The sequence below is a fragment of the Muntiacus reevesi genome, chromosome 17, assembly GCF_963930625.1.
Source record: "Muntiacus reevesi chromosome 17, mMunRee1.1, whole genome shotgun sequence".
Taxonomy (NCBI): Eukaryota; Metazoa; Chordata; class Mammalia; order Artiodactyla; family Cervidae; genus Muntiacus; species Muntiacus reevesi.
This window is the reverse complement of record NC_089265.1, coordinates 7,623,506-7,639,473: the sequence shown is the minus strand read 5'-3', so window position 1 is coordinate 7,639,473 and position 15,968 is coordinate 7,623,506. Positions and strand designations below refer to the sequence as shown.

At 48.9% G+C, this 15,968-nt stretch overlaps 1 protein-coding gene across 1 annotated transcript in view; it reads left to right on the top strand.

The window, feature by feature from the left end:
• Window positions 1-4,761, top strand: part of XKR6 (XK related 6) — a 254,459-nt gene extending 249,698 nt beyond the window's left edge. Inside the window, exon 3 of the mRNA XM_065908241.1 lies at window positions 3,797-4,761. Within this exon, the coding sequence (XP_065764313.1) occupies window positions 3,797-4,761 (965 nt within the window). The remainder of the gene's footprint in view (window positions 1-3,796) is intronic.
• Window positions 4,762-15,968: the final 11,207 nt, after the last annotated feature.

Here is a 15,968-nt window from a genome sequence, read left to right as displayed (position 1 = left end):
GCCTTTGAAGAGTGATCACTTAACAGGAGAAAAGTCAGGCCTCTGAAGAGTGGTCACTTAACAGGAGGAGAGTGATCTCAGCTAATTCTGGTGGTCGCCTCTTTCTTTGTGGCTTGCATGTTCCTTTCCTGAGGAAGGTAGAGGAGAACTTGGATTTGGTTTTCAGCTCCTTTATCAGGGGCCTCTCTCAGATACCCGTGGGTGCTATACTTCCTGTCCACTCTCCAAGAAAGGCTTAGATCCTTCACTCCCAGGGTGCCCAGCCCCTTCTAAGACCAAATCGGAAGGGTGTCTCAGTACAGTGGCTACTTTTAAGGCCAAAGAGTCTGAGTTTAAATCTTGACTCTGCTTCTTGATAGAAATAGCCATTTTCTTCCCGCATCCTCAGGTGGCCTCTCTTCTGTGTGAGCGCACCCCTGGCATCTCCATGGGCCCACATGGTCTGTTCTCATAAGGTCATGTTGGATCCAGGCCCGCCCTCATGACCTCATGTTAAAGTCAGTGCCCCTTTGAAGGCCCTGTCTCGGGATACAGTCACACACTAAACTCCTGGGGGTTAGGACTTCCACCTAAGAATCTGCGGAGAGGGGAGGAGATGGAGACACAGCCCGTAGCGAGTACCAACATCACAGTGTTCTTCTCAGTAAGATTCCGGCTCAGTGAATCACAGGGCGTGTTTTTTCACGAGGATGCCTGTTTCCTGTTGGGTGAGTGGGTTGAAGTGAGTGGTGTGTGTAGCCGCTGAGGATATACTGTTTAGTGACCTACAGCTTCACCAGGCTGGAAATGGACGGGGCAGAGAGGTAAGATGTGGGCCGGACATCAGCAGACCCGCAGACCCCCAGCCGAGAGCTAGCGCTCCGTCCTCCACGTGACTGCCTCCCGAACCTCTCCTTGTAATTCAGCAGTGATGTCTTATGACATTTGGGGAACACCCATGCCACGTCCTAGAGAGGACTTCCAGAAGCACTGACCGTGGACCGAGTTGGCTCAGAGGTTAGTTTCTGTAATACCCTGAAGCCACCTGAAGGACAGATCTGGAAGTGGCGAAGGTGACCCAGAAGCGACACTAATGGTGGAGGATTGATGTGGCTTCACCACATGCAGCCGGTGGACGTTTGGATTACTGTTTGCTAGTATGTGGCATGGACGGGGCTACCATCACAACACACCAAACAACAAAATCAGGACCGTGACAGCTGAGGGCCCGTCCTGCTTCTGCACCGCAAGTTTGTTCAAGAGCACATTCAGAGACTGCATTAGACCACGCTTCAGCAAAAGCTAAACTGCTTTTTCTTACTTCATGAGCTCCTGACTCCTGCTTTTCTGTGGACAGGGGAAGTGATACATTTTGCTTTATTAAAAGGAATAGAAAAATCAAGCCTTCTTCCCATGTAGCTGCTCTAGAACTCCCCTTTGATCACTGAGGGTGGAAGTAAGTCCAAGGTGTATCACTTTTAGCATCAAGAAAAAGTGATAGTGCTCATCGGAAGTGAGATGACGTCACAAAGAAGCTTTCTGAGGATGCTCCGGTGTCTGGTAATAAGCCTGGCATGTTCCTTACCCTCCAGAAACCAACAGCCCAAGTCACGTGACTCTCAAGGGGACCCATCCCCCTCCCAGCCCCGACTCCCAAAGAACAGCCCCTCCCAAAGAGGGTCACAGGTTAGCGTGGCCACTGTGACGTGGTCAGAGAGCCCACGCGGCCTCAGGGGCAGCTGGTGGAAATGTCCTGCGTGACAACGGGCAAGACAGGACACGCATGAGTACTGTGTTCAGAACTTTCCAGAAAAGTGATAGCAGCATTGTCAGGCATTTTCAAGATTGGCTTCGATGGAGAAGTGGGGATCATTTCTTCTGTTTGTTTTCCGCATTGGTTGTTATGATCAGAAAAGCAGTGCGTACTCATTGTAATAGTTAACCTTTCGGGCTTTTTCTCTGCTTCCACCAACAAGATGGTTTTTGTTATCAGACTCTGATGTTCTGCAAGCTGCAAACCAGCACAGCTTCTTGAAATGTTGGAAAAGAGGGGATGAGGGGGATGGGAGGGGAAGAACCAGTGCAGGGTAGGACGTGGGGTGGGTGGGAGGGTAAAGCGACAGAGGACTTTGATCCTTCACTGAGGTTGGGAGAAGAGTGGAGGGGTGAACAGGGGCTGAGGGAAAAACAAGCAGAAGGCTGAAGTTCTGGGCCCGCTTCTTTAGTCTTAAGAATAGGGCTTCTGGATCTGACCTTGGAGCTGAAGAGAGAAAATGACCAGGTGACTTTGCTGTCAGCCTGGAAGAAGCCAAAGGGAAATCGTGCTCTGGGGCGAGGGAGGGGGATTTGGTTAGGAGATGTGGCCCTTGGGGCAGTATTCAGGACTCCAGCTGAATTGAGCTGCATTTAGTTCTGGAATTTGGGGAGAGAGGGAAAACAAAAGCAGCGCTGGGTAGCCTGAGTAGAGATGATGCTTGGAGGAGCAGAGGCGTGATGGGGAGTCTTGCACAGAGGGGATTCATGACGACGTCTGACTAATGATTGCCTGCTGGTGGGTGGATTTGGAGAGACTCTGGTCACTGTTTAGTGTGTTCAGTTTGACTGAGTTACAAATATCAGATAGGCAGTGTCCTAAATAAAACTGCTCTGTAGGGATTCAAGTATCACTTGGGATCAGACACGCTCACCTGCTTGTTGAGGAAACTTGGAGGGAAGAACATGCAGAGGCCTTTGAGAGCTCATCATGCTAGGGAGGGGCAAAGAATCCTCAAAACCTGAGTTACCCTGCTCCCTCCTATTGCTGGACAGAGGCATGGAGGGACCGGGTTTCAGAGAGGGACCGGGCTTCACCAGTCATGGCTTTAAGGAGCCGTGGGCAGCGGTTGGTGGGAGAAGGCAGCAAGCATCATGGGGAGGCCGAGAGTGAGTGAGGAGCAGCCCAAGAAACACAGGCTTTCCTGGCCCTTGATCAGAGTGGCCTTAGAGAGTGGACGTGTAGTTGTTGTTGAGTTGCTCAGTTGTGACCAACTCTTTGCAACCCCATAGACTGTAGCCCACCAGGCTCCTCTGTCCAGGAGGACAATCCCAGGATCCTCTGGGATTTCCCAGGCAAGAATACTGGAGTGGGTAGCCATGCCCTCCTCCAGGGGATCTTCCTGAGCCAGGAATCGAACTCAAGTCTCCTGCATCGGCAAGCAGATTCTTTACCACAGAGCCGCCAGGGAAGCCCAGGGAGTGGATGAGAAGATCTTAAATGGGAGAAGAGCCTTTTGAGGGCTCCTTGGGGCGTTGGATGAGCTTATGAGAAGGCAAAGGGCGACTCGAGGACCTTCTGAGAGGAGGAGAGTTGTGCAGCTTGGGGCAGAGAGTGAGCTCTTGGTCTTCACACCCCATAATCCCTTCCGCTGGCTCCTCTGAGAACACAGCCTGCTAGTGACAAGGACGTGGACCCCACGGTGAGCTTGTGATTTCTTACAATGGAAACACATGCGGTCCCACCCGCAGCAGAAGTGATGAGCCAGCCAGGTGGTCCAGGCTCCCCAACCCCTTGACAAAGCACGTCAGCCTCCGCCTGCAGCTGTGGATCTCCAGAGGTTCTGGACTGGGTTACTGACATGATTTCACAAAAGCCATCAGCTTAGGGGGCAGCCGCAGCCTCCGAGCTTGGTTCCTGGTGCTTTTTCTTCCCCCTCCTCCATCAGATGGCAGCGTGTGTGTGCGCGTGTGTGTGGGGGCGTCTCCCCGGCCCGGCAGCCCTGCAGGGCCCGGCAGTGGACGGCCCTGGTTTTGACGGTGTGGGTTTGTGTCTTTCCGGCAGGTGTCTCCTCTGTGACTTCCCTGATGTCCCTGGCTTGGGTGCTAGCCTCCTATCACAAGCTGCTGCGGGACTCCAGGGACGACAAGAAGAGCATGAGCTACAGAGGGGCCCTCATCCACCTCTTCTGGCGCCTCTTCACCATCTCATCCAGAGTTATCTCTTTTGCCCTCTTTGCTTCCATCTTCCAGCTCTACTTCGGGATCTTCGTGGTGGTCCACTGGTGCGCCATGGCGTTCTGGATCATCCATGGCGGAACAGACTTCTGCATGTCCAAGTGGGAGGAGATCCTCTTCAACATGGTGGTAGGGATTGTGTACATTTTCTGCTGGTTTAACGTCAAGGAAGGGCGGACTCGATACCGAATGTTTGCCTATTACACGATAGTCTTGACCGAGAATGCTGCCTTGACGTTCCTTTGGTATTTTTACAGAAACCCAGAGACCACTGACTCCTATGCGGTGCCAGCACTGTGTTGTGTCTTTATTAGCTTCGTGGCTGGGATCGCACTCATGCTCTTATATTATGGTGTGCTGCATCCCATGGGGCCGCGAATTAAGATCTTGGCCAGCTCCTGTTGTGCCGAGCTGCTCTGGGGCATCCCTTTGCCCCCCGATGTTGAGCCCATGGCGCCTCAGACCCCTGGGTACCGGGGGGCCCAGGTCACGCCTACCAGAGCCGTAACGGAACAACAGGAGGATCTCACGGCCGACACTTGCTTGCCCGTGTTCCAAGTGAGACCCATGGGGCCCCCGACCCCGACGGGGCGCCCGTACCTCCCAGAAGGGCCCCTCATTAAGATTGACATGCCGAGAAAGCGATACCCAGCTTGGGATGCTCATTTTGTAGACAGGAGGTTGAGAAGGACTATTAACATTCTTCAGTATGTCACACCCACCGCGGTGGGCATCCGGTACCGGGATGGACCGCTCCTTTACGAGCTGCTACAGTACGAGTCTTCGCTCTGAGAGCATCCTGACCCACGTTGAGAAGGGGACCTGAAGTGTGGTTTGCGGCAAAGCCGCCTGCAAGAAATATAACCCTCCCTTCCCCCAAAACACAGACCCACCACACCACCACCACACCACCACCACCAATGCTCCAAAACAAAAAAAAGAAAATAATAAGTCACAACCCCTTCAGATAAGCTTTCTTTCCAGTCGCTGTATGTATACAAAGATATTCTCTATGTTTTGTAAGTAAAAACAAAAAGAAAACCTTTCTTTTGTTTTTTACACATAAGTAACAGTATTGAAAAAAAAATCCCACACTATGGTTTATAGGGTGGAGAAGGAGCAGTTGTCTCCACTCCAAAAGAAAAAAAAAACACAAAGTTTTATACCTTACACCAAGTGTAGATCATTTCCGGGATTGGTGCTGATTGAAAGAACAAAACAAAACAAAACAAACAAACAAACAAAACCTTCAACTGCCTTATGCCCTTAGGTGCTGAGTTTCATTAAGTACTGTCACGTCTCCTCATGCAAAACTCTCCGCTGGTTTTTTGCACCAGGAGAGGGAAAATTAAACAATCAAATGAAACCAATCTAGAAACGAAACAAACAAAAAAACCAACCAATGGGTAAAACTCAAAGCAATCATTCTTCCTATCTGATTATTTGTATTGAAGAAAACAAATTGACCAAAAGCAAAAGCATTGAAACCCCTCCCTCTTTTTGCTTTCTCTCCCTCTCCTCCTGTCCCTGCCCCCAACTTCTCAGCCCCTTCTAGGAGCCAAAAGGCCATTTGAAACTCAGATGGTTGGCAGAGCTCCTTGAAGGCCAACTAGGTGCCATTTCAGTGTTCACCTAGTAAGAATCACGTCTGTTTCCTGGTGAAAAGCAAAACAGAAAAAAAAAAAAAAAAGCCACCCTAATAATTCGATAAGAATAGGAAATTCTAAAGCAAATTAAAGGACATTTCCATATACGTCATCAAAGAGAATCAGTAATAATAAAACTCAGCATAGTAGCAAAAAGAACGACATCAATTTAAAGGCACAATACTTAATCAGTGACTGGCAAAAATGATCTGTTCTGTCATTTTAAGGCCGTGAAAGGTATACATTTATCACATGTGATATTGGGTAAGGCCTCTTCTGTTTCCATTTGGTGGGAAGCCTTAAATTGATCTGGAAAGAATTCATTTTTTCATTTGTGCTTTTTAAAAATAGGTAACACAAAGAGGAAAATTAGAACATAAAAAAAAAATCAAATTGTAATAACCTACCCATTTCAAAGACTGTTTGGTGCTTCTGTCTTTCACCATTGTGGTTGGCTGAAAGTCATTCAGCTCACTTGGTGCATCTGGGTTGAGTGGGGAATTTTGTGTGTGTTGCATGTGTGTGTGTGTCTGTGTGTGCCCATAATGCACACACACGCACACATATATGTGTGTGCGTGTGTGTGTTTACGTGTGTTTGTGTGTGTGTGTGTCTGCTGCAAGGTCTTGCCAGAAATGTAGGAAAAGCTATATAAGACAGATTCTGGGTATGGCTAAGGTCAAGTGTAAGGGGCTGGGAAGCTGGGGAGGGGATGGTGCTTGATCCTGAGTTCCGGTCTGATGGCAAGACACGCCAGCAGCATACTCTGGGTCTTAGAAGGCATGTCATTCGGGTGAAGGTTTGATTCAATTATTTATTTTCTCATTGTACCAAGTTGAATTTCTCAAGGTGTTGCAAGTATGTTCAAACCATTTTTTAAACGTTATTTTTCAAAGTATTGCTCCTGTAAGGAATATTTTGTTTTAGGGCATCGTTTCAATCCCATCATCTCTCTACTTGGGCACAAAAAAACAAAAACAAAAAAAGGAAAAGAAAAAAATCACAAAAGGAAAAAAAATCTCCACAAAAAAGATATATATATATATACATATATATATACACAAGTCTCTCTATATATACACACAATATTTTTAAGTAAAATTACTGTTAGTCTTTGCTGTGTGTAGCTGTGATTTTTTTCTCAATTCCAGATATAACTGTTTAGGGTGCAAGGCCTCACATTGAACTACTCTTAAGAGAAGTTCAAAAACTGAGGACCTTTTTTTTTTTTTATGTTTGTGGATTTTTTTTTAAAAAAAATATTATTCAAAGAGGTTTCTCCTCCCTCCCTTCATTGTTTATCTAAATCTGTAAAAAACAAAACAGGAAAAAAACCCACAAGTTTTAAATGTCAGTTGGGTTGTAAAACCGGATCCTCCTCTGATTTCCTTGATGGTGACTAGGTCTGCAGGGCCGTCCTGCCCCCTCCCTTGCCCAAGTGTCCCCTGTGGGCCCCTGGCGCGGGCAGGAGGGCCGAGGAGGGGCAGGAGGGCGCGTCCAGGCCCAGGGAGCACTCCGCGCACAGCACACCAGGCCCGGGAGGACCCTGCTGGCCAGTCCCCGCCCGCCCTCGGCGGTGAATTGGGAGTTCCAGTCTGGTCAGAGGTGCTTTTCTTTTCTATTCTGCTTCCCTACCAAGGGCTTAGCTCACTGCTTACTCTGCAGAGGCCAGAGGAGGTGAGGCCATTTGAGGGGGCTCTCCGCATCCTCCCTGCTTACTGGGGTCCCGGCTCTCGTCTGCCTCAGCGCTTCGGGTGTCCGCCACCAGAGCGGTCCTTGACGCTGTCCCTGGTGCATCCCTCTGGGACCTCGGCCACTTCGGCTTGTTCATCCGTTCTTAGCTTTAGTTCCTTTCTTTTTCTCATTTCGCGGCAGTCACAGACTTTGATTTGCCACCTCTGTTTTACTAACACACATCCGGTGTGTACACACTTGTGTGTGGGCTGTGTGTGTGCATGCGTGTGTGTTTCATGCAACTGAGAAAACGGCTGATGTCCGTTGACCTGGAGCACCCAAAGTTGGGGTGACTCAGGGAGGGCCCTCGGGGCGCCTTAGTCACTGGGAACAGAGGAGAAGACCGCAGGATGTTTCAGGAAGCCTTTCTTTCCACGGGGGTTGGACTGGGCTCCGTAGGAACAGAGAGGAGGGCGCCCTGCTTCCCTGCCATTATTGTCCACGCCTTCAGTTGTGCCATGGCCTTTCCTAAGGATGAAGACATGCATCTGTGAGCACTGACAGAGAAGTCCAGTTTTGCAAAGAGACAGGAAAAGGAAGTCAAGAAAGAAGTAAAGATCATGGGAGCCAGGGAAACATGAAGAGAGTTTTCAGGTGTCTTGTCACTCCCATGAGAAGCGAGGGCCTCAGCCCACCCCAGGAATCCCACCCCAGTTAATCAACCTGACCCCTGACAAACCATTACGGGCGCTGAGGCAGCAGGCCATGGTGCCCTGGCTGCTCCCTAAGGGGACGCTTTATGATGTTTTTTTTTAAAAAAATCCCTGGGCTCACTTTTTGCCCAGGAACTCCTAATGAAAACTAATTAACAAGGATCAATATTTAGGTCTGGTAGAAGATAAGCACACTGTACCGGGAGCTAACGAATAAACTCGGAGACTCTCTCTTTCCTTGTTGCACCCCCATCAAATCTGCCCACAGCTCCCCTGTAGAAAATCTAGTCCTTCTTTTCCTTCTCAGAGACATGGTGGCATCTCTAACATCGGGCTGATTATGTTAGCATCATTTCTGCAAGCTGTTTCTCCCTTGCTCGGTAGGTCTGCCTCTTCTTGGGCCCCTTCAAGAAAGGAAACCTTGTTCCCCTTAGCGTCAAGGCGGTGTCCTCTGAGCTCATTGTCACAGGTAAATGAGAACTAAGAGGATTTAAATTCATTGGATGATCCCCCACCGACCTTACCCAGCCCCAGAGTTACTCATTTCTCCAACATACTCTTCCACTCTGTCTTCAGAAAGTTCTCCTTGCTTGGCAGGGTCAGCCTTGTCTAAACAGGCTGGGAACCGGGGGCGCTGTGGGGGTCAGACTCCCTCTCTCTTGGTGGCAGACGCTCCCCCCTGTTTGGTCAGGAGAGGCAACACTTCCTGATAGCTCAGGGGCTTCTCTATCTCTCCCACAACTCCTCCACTCCACTCCCCAGGCACAAGATCACCTAAGACACCCAGGGGCCTAACCCATCCCCTCAATAGCCACGCCCCTTTGAGTCTCAGGGAGGTTTGACAGAATACAAATACCTGTCTGGTCCGTAGTCCTGAGGGTGATTCCACCAGCCAAACGGCCTGTCCTGCCGGAGGCATCAGACCCTATCCCAATAGCAGCCTTATTCTTGGAGAGAAAAATGGGTTCTTAAAAAGCACCGAATGACATCATTCTCTCCATTCTCCCTCTCCTTTCTCCCCCTCTCACAGGGTCGTAGGGGTCGAAGAAGAGGTTTTTGATGCTGATCTTGTCCAGCCCTCTAAATGGGCATAGACGCCCTGTATGCACCCACCGAGACTCCGCTCACTATGTTGATAAGTCCGATGGAGGAAGCTTTCTTCCTCTTTCCCTTTCTGCTCTGCTCCTTGCTCCTGGAGGTTGGAGGAGCTCTAATGAGCCCTGGACCCTGATGCTCCCAGACTGCAGCAAAATGTTCTTTCTCCATTATCTAGGAAACAGGGATGAAAAGGACGGCAGTGTGCAGGCTCTGAGCCTTTGGGCTGGAAGAAAGGGTGTCAGGTTCCAAACTAAAGAAGGCTGATCATATTCCTGCTCCCAGCTCTTGGCTGGGGAGGCGGTCCCCTAGCATTCACTTGGCACATGTGATGGCATTGTTTTTGCCAAGGAAAGTGGCTTCTTACTCAAATGGAGCCCTTTCTAGGCCTCTGTTGTGTGGTGACAGCAGCTCCGGGTGGTTGGTCTTCAGGAAGAATGCACTCCTTGTGCACGTTCACTTGATTGTCTTATCAAAATACTAAAATCTGTGATTTCTTTGCCAAACTGAAAAATATTAAAATAACATCACCAGATTTGGTATGGGGAAGGGGAAATCTATATTTGGAGAGTGTGAAGGGAAGAAGGGTCATTGCAATTAAATTCTCCTGATTCCCAGTGTAGACCAGAAAATGGCCAGGAAAAATCTCAAGGGACTCAGGGGAGATGGGGGAGAGCCTCTGCATGAGGGGAAAGAGGGGGCTGCAGAGGGCAGATTCAGGCCCCGGGGGCTGGACCTGCCTTACAGGGACCAGTTATTTCAGTTCATTTGTCCTCAAACGTTTATTGGTTCCTAGATTCTGTCCCGCCACCTTCCTCGTGACGCACACACAGGTGTCCTGTAGGAAGTGAATCTAAATCAACATCAGCTTTTTTATGAGAGTCCAGACTTATGTGAAATGGACAAAGATGGGAATTGCTCAAGGTTAAAGTCTGATCACCATCTCCTCATCCGACACTGGCCACCAACATACAGACATGACAGTCACACACGGAGCACAGAAACAGACATTCCGTCCAGATAAGCCACGTTCCGTTCTCATTCACAGCTCAACCTCCTGGACGTGGACATGGCGGTGGCCAGCCTATTGCAGGCTACAAAACCATAAGCTCATAAGAGGACTGCCCCAGAGCACCCTCAATCAGTGTGTGCCTGTCTGTTTCAAAACCTGTGAAAAGGCCACTCTGCCCACTCAGAGATCTTTTTTGAAGCCCCTCCCTGGGAAAAAGATGACGCTTAGTCTTATTTCCTAAAGTGGCCACCTAAGCCTCTGTTTTTGCCCATCCTTAGCTATTTTAAAGGTTTCATTTCTTGCTCAAAACACTGCATCTTATGCTATTGGCCAAATATCAAAAGACAAGGGCACGGCCTTCATCTGCCTGCAGCTTTCTTCCTCTGCCCACCTGGTTCTGTCTGCCTTGCTTGACTCTCCTGGGCATCACCTGCTTCTTCCCCTCCTCCTGGGAAGGGCTGTGCCTCCTTCCTCCCTGCACCTTCCTGTGCAGTGGCTGGCAGGACGAGGTTGGTATGTTCTGGAGCCAAAGGTCGGGAGTCCTATAAATGGCAGCTCCTGAGGGCAGCAGACGGACACCGTAGGAGTTCCCCCTGCACACAGCCAACCCCTTGTGTCAAGGGCTAAGAATAGACCAAGTCGGAAATGAGCAGGCAGGACCTCAGGGGCTCCTGCCCTGGTTTGCCCCCATCCAATGCAGAACAATATGCAAACCCCAATAGGAGATGCCTGCCCTTGCCAATCCCGAGCAGCAATCACAAGGCCCCCATACCAGAAATGGAAGTCAGTCAGCTCACTTGTGCTCATCCAGGAGGGTCTAGTCCTAAAAATCCATCCTCAAACAAAGAACAAAGGAATAATTTCCTTTGGATACAGTGCCAAGTGGTCGCCCAGTGAACGTCTCTCTAGAAGCAGCCTTTGGTCGTTTGACATGGTGGATACAGACAGCTGGTCACCTAGCAGATGACCCGCCTTGGTCGTTCTCCATCCTCCACATGGGTCTGGGGTCCTTGAGCCGGAGCGGGGCTGGGAGAGTTGTTTCAGCTGTTGGCCTCCAAGAAGCTCATCTTTTGACCCAGAAAGATCAGGAAATGTCACGGGCTGATTCAGGGTTCCCACTGTGATCATGGATAACTCACTTCACCTCTTGGTGCCTTGGTTTCTCCATCTGTGAAGTGGAGAGGAAGAAGGCCAACTTCTTTCTCTCCTGCTCAGGGATGCTGTGAGGATTCAGTCATTATTGCCTGTAGCGAAGGCATCGTATGAGGACCAGTGACGATCTTGTTACTTGGGAAGTGAAACCACAGAAAGGTAGCAGGTTGTCCAGGTACAGAAGCTCCTGGAAGCCCCCAGGACGAGCAGCGTAGCTGGACAGGGCGAAGTCTCACAGACGTGTAGTTTTTTTAGATACTTCCCAGCACTGTGAAGCCACACAATGGTATTCTGGTCAGGCGACTGGGGGGCTCCCCTGACTCAAGCCGGCCACTTGTAATTCTAAAACCAAATGTCCTGACGTTAAGTTTTCCTAAATTATTGGAGATTGTGGGAAGGATCCATTTGAAAACCTGATGTTCATTGAGCTTTGGGCAGATAAGAGAATGGGTGAATTCGGAGAGGATTTGGACATTGTTTTTAAGGTGATTGAAAGCGCTTTAGGAAATATCTCTCACTTTTGTTCTTCCTTATAATCTTTTTCAACATTGAGGCGCATCTCATCAAATGGACTGGCCTTCTCTTTGCCTCTTTGCAGAATACAGAAGCAACACTTTATTTTGGGGGGGGACCCTTCAGCCACAATGTGGGTCCCAACAGCAAATTTTTATCATTCCCTGGTGTGCTTTGAGTGGAGCCTGCAGGCAAAGATTCAGAGACGGACAGGGGTTGGCGGATGTTACTAACAGTTTTTATCCAAGTGCGGCTAGTTTTTCCCCTCATCATTTGAATTGGAAATGTTTGGTTAAGTTTTTCTTTCCTTTTTTTTTTCTTTTTTCTTTTCTTTTTACTATGGGGTGACTATTATCAATTCAACTATAAAGATACCCTTTGAGCAGGAAAATAAACCCATCCTAAGAACCTCCATGTACTTCTTAGGATCCATACCAGAGTGAGGGCATGTGGGAGCAGTGGAGAGTGACGTGAGCTCTCCAGGAGGACCAGCTGCAAAACGAGTTTTCTATGGGCTCTGAGAACCTTCTGGGAGAGGAAAATCCTAGAAGCCTCACTCATTGTAGCTCAGTCAACCTGGCTCTGGTTCTGGCCTTTTCCTTGGAGTTCAGGTTGTATCGTGGTACAAAAATTCTCACCAAAAAAAAAAAAAAAAAAGGCACCACCCAAGCCTGTCCTACAGGCCCAGGTGCTGCTGTAAATCTTCCTGCTCTTTGTCAGCCCTGACGAGACCTCTTTCCCACCTGCTCTGACCCTGCTCTCAATTAATATTATTGTTTTGACAGCACAAGGGACCAGATGACAGTTTGGAATTCAGTAATGACTTCTGTTTGATTTTGTATCTGATCATTCTGTGGATAGGCCAAATCGTGCTGGAACTCTTTCTTTCCACAAGTATTTCTGATGCTAACCAGAGGAAGGAAAACACGAGACTCCCGTTCTCAGCGGCACTCCTCTTTTGACGGGAATGGACGGCGGATGAACTGTATGCCATCTATGAATGAGGACTTCGAGGATTGGAGCTGCAGAAGAACAAAATAACTCAGTGGATGGGTAGGAAGAATGATCAAGAAGAGGCAGGCTCCCAGAAATGCGTGGAAAGAAAACAGTGGCCATCGTCTCATCACTACTTCCTATGTGCTCTGGGGCAGAAATACCAAGGCATGTTCTTTTCAAATAGAGGAAATTGATTTCTAGGGAGTGACATATTGAAGCGTTATTGTTCCAATAGAAGGTCAGAGAAAGCATCTATGGACAGGAAAGGCACGCTTTCATGAACAAATCACGTCGTTGGAAGTAAAAAAACAGTAACAACAACCCAGGACTCCATCCTTCTGCAGACCTGAGTGAAGTCACTCTTGGGGCCAAATTCTCTTTCTGTAAAGCGAGAAGAGTATTACTTACCTCACAGGGGTGTTGTGAGGATACAGTCATTAATGTCTAGGAAAGCACTTTGAGGATAAAAGTATCACTGTTGTGAAGTTTGCTTCCTATTTCAAATGCTTCTAAATGTTCACCACGCACCTGCTGTGTGCCAGGTACCACACGAGGTGCTGCTGAGAGAGGGAAAGACATCTAGTTCCTCTCCTCGTTTTTGATTAACAGATATTTTAAAGTGATTATAAGAGGGCAGAATAACAGAGTTTTCTCAGTATGGGCCAAGAGAGATGTTCTCTGTCTTTCTGCCCCCCCAAAAGGCTACCCTCCTTTTTTCCCCCAAGTATTTGGGCAAAAAGGGAGAGTTTTAAATCCTTTTGACTTCCATCAGAGAATGCTCTTCTGAGAAGCAAACAAATAATTGATTACTCTTCTCCCTTTGGGGGAAAATGAAGGCAAGTCTCAGTGAGCGTGTCCTGTGACCAGCAGACGAGGTTTCTTTGTTTCTGCCATTGCTCCGGGCTCAGCTTCAGTTCCACCGCCTTCATCTGCTCTCTCCAGACCCAGAGAACGGTTGCTTGTGCTGTGTTGGAATAGCTGGGTGCTCTGGTTAGTTTGTGTCCTTGGAGAGTCTGGTACACTGTTGTTTGCTGGCAAGTCTTGGCTTCCAAAGACAGGGGTCTTCACTAGAAAGCAAATCAAACGTGCGACTGCCTTTTTTGTTTTTTGGGGTTTTTTTTTTTGGTGGTGCCAGGGTGGGGGAATTTTCAGTTCTTTAGCTGCCTCCCATAAGATGAAACTTTTTAAAATTCCTCTTTTGTTTCTCCATGTGCAGAGTTCTTCCTTTCCAAAACACACTCTAGGAATCAAGTCAGGATTCCGAAGTAGCCTAAAATATAGCCCATCTCAGATGATTTTTCCAGTGCCATGCTGAAGGTTCGCTAGTTATACAAAGAGCCAAAGCCCCCCAACTGAGCTAAGCAGGTTGGAAATCCAAGCCCCACCTCGAGGCTTCCAGAAGTGCCCTGGGTCCTCTGTAGTGTTAGGAGTGCTCTTTCGGTATTACTCGGGCCGTCTCCCTAAATCCTCTGAAATCTTTGTGCCACAGAAAGATCATTCTCAGAGCTCAGAGGGGGCATCCTCAGTGTCTCAGAACCAGAGTGCAACCATTTGTTATTCCGCAAAGTATTAGATGATGCCAGTCTTTAGGGAAAGAAGAGAAGTCTTTTGTCTGCCTTTCAGAGGGGAGAGGACAAAGAGAAAGGGAAGGTTATATGGTTTGAAAAGTGGCTCTTTTGTTGGTGAGAAAAGGCATGGCACTCAGCAGTCCACAGTGGTCCCCTCCACCGTGGACGCAGGAGGGGGAGGCCCTATGTGAGTTCCTTCAGGAACCCAAGGTAGTACTGGGGAGAGAGGGTGTCAGGGTCCTGTCCTTCCAACCCAGGCCCGGAGGGTGAGAGGTTGCAGTTGTGACGCTGAGCAGAGCCTCAGATCACCCTTGGCCACTGCTGTGCCCCTCCTTAGCCTGTGCTCGAGACAGCTCTCGACCCTGGCACTGAATCCAGAGGCCTTCCTTCCCTGAAGCCCGTCCTTAAGCACACACAGATTCCGGGTGGGGTTACTGGTCAGAAACTCAGTCCCTTCAGGGCTCTCCCCCACCTTGCCTGGAAACCAGCCCTGCAGGGCTCCAAGCTGTGGCCCAGCCTCTCCTCTGGTCCAGCCTGCCTAGGGCTAAGGACGGGCTCTCTTTCCTCCTTCACTTAAATACGTATGTCTTTAACAGGCATGGCCCTTTTAAAGGGCCATGGGTCCCAGTGGAGACTTGAGAAATGGGGTGGGAGTGGGGGAGAAAGGGGCTGATAACTTTGGAGGCCAACTTGAGCTCTCAAGGGAAAATACGTTTTCTTGTCCCTTAGGCTGTCTAGGGCATCTTCTCATCAAAATAGCAGAAAGTTTTGTGCACATGATGGTTCATAGCTTGGCGGGATCCCCTCCAACTTCACAAGGGAGGCTAACTTCCTAGTTACCGAGGGCTTCATTTTTACTTGCTTGGAATTATAGTAATTATGAAATGCTTGAGAGAGAGAGAGAGAGAGAGGACACATAAGCTGTGAGGTGATCTGAGATTTTGAGATTATGGTGGATTGTGCAGAAATGAGGAACCTGATTGAAGTCCATGATCACCTAACTGCATCATCAGCTTAAACACATCGAGACACATGAACATGCCAATCTTGGGCATGTATATGTACACGTGTGTGTATATATACAGATGTGCATGTCTATGTATATACATGCACACATGCATGTGCACAAACACATATATATTAGTGTGTATCTTTTTCTTAAAGGGCTTAAAAAGTTGATGAAATGAAGTATTTTGATGTTAGGTCTCTTGCTGGACTTGAAATAGACCTCGCCTAGATGGACTTCTGTTTCTCCCCGGCCGGGGCCACGCCAGACTCCCCTGAGCTGTGCTGTTCCTGCATCTCTTCCCGCTGGGACAGGAAGCAGGTCCGCAGGGCAACCAGAGACTCATGCCGCAGCTGACTAAGTAGCTCCCCGCTTTCTAGAAAGTAGATCATGCCTAGAAACTGTGACTGTTAGCATGGTGGCCATCAGAGCAGGAAGGAGAGGTTCACACAGGCGGACAGGGAAGACGGGAAGTTACTGCTTGGAGTTCAGTCAGCATCAGATGTCATTTGGTGCCAGGGACTTTGGCCACGGAAACTCAGACCCCTGGGTTTGGCTGGGCAGTATGAGTACCTGCAAATGGCATGAAGCTACCTCGTGAGGCCACAGGGACGCGGGGAGTGT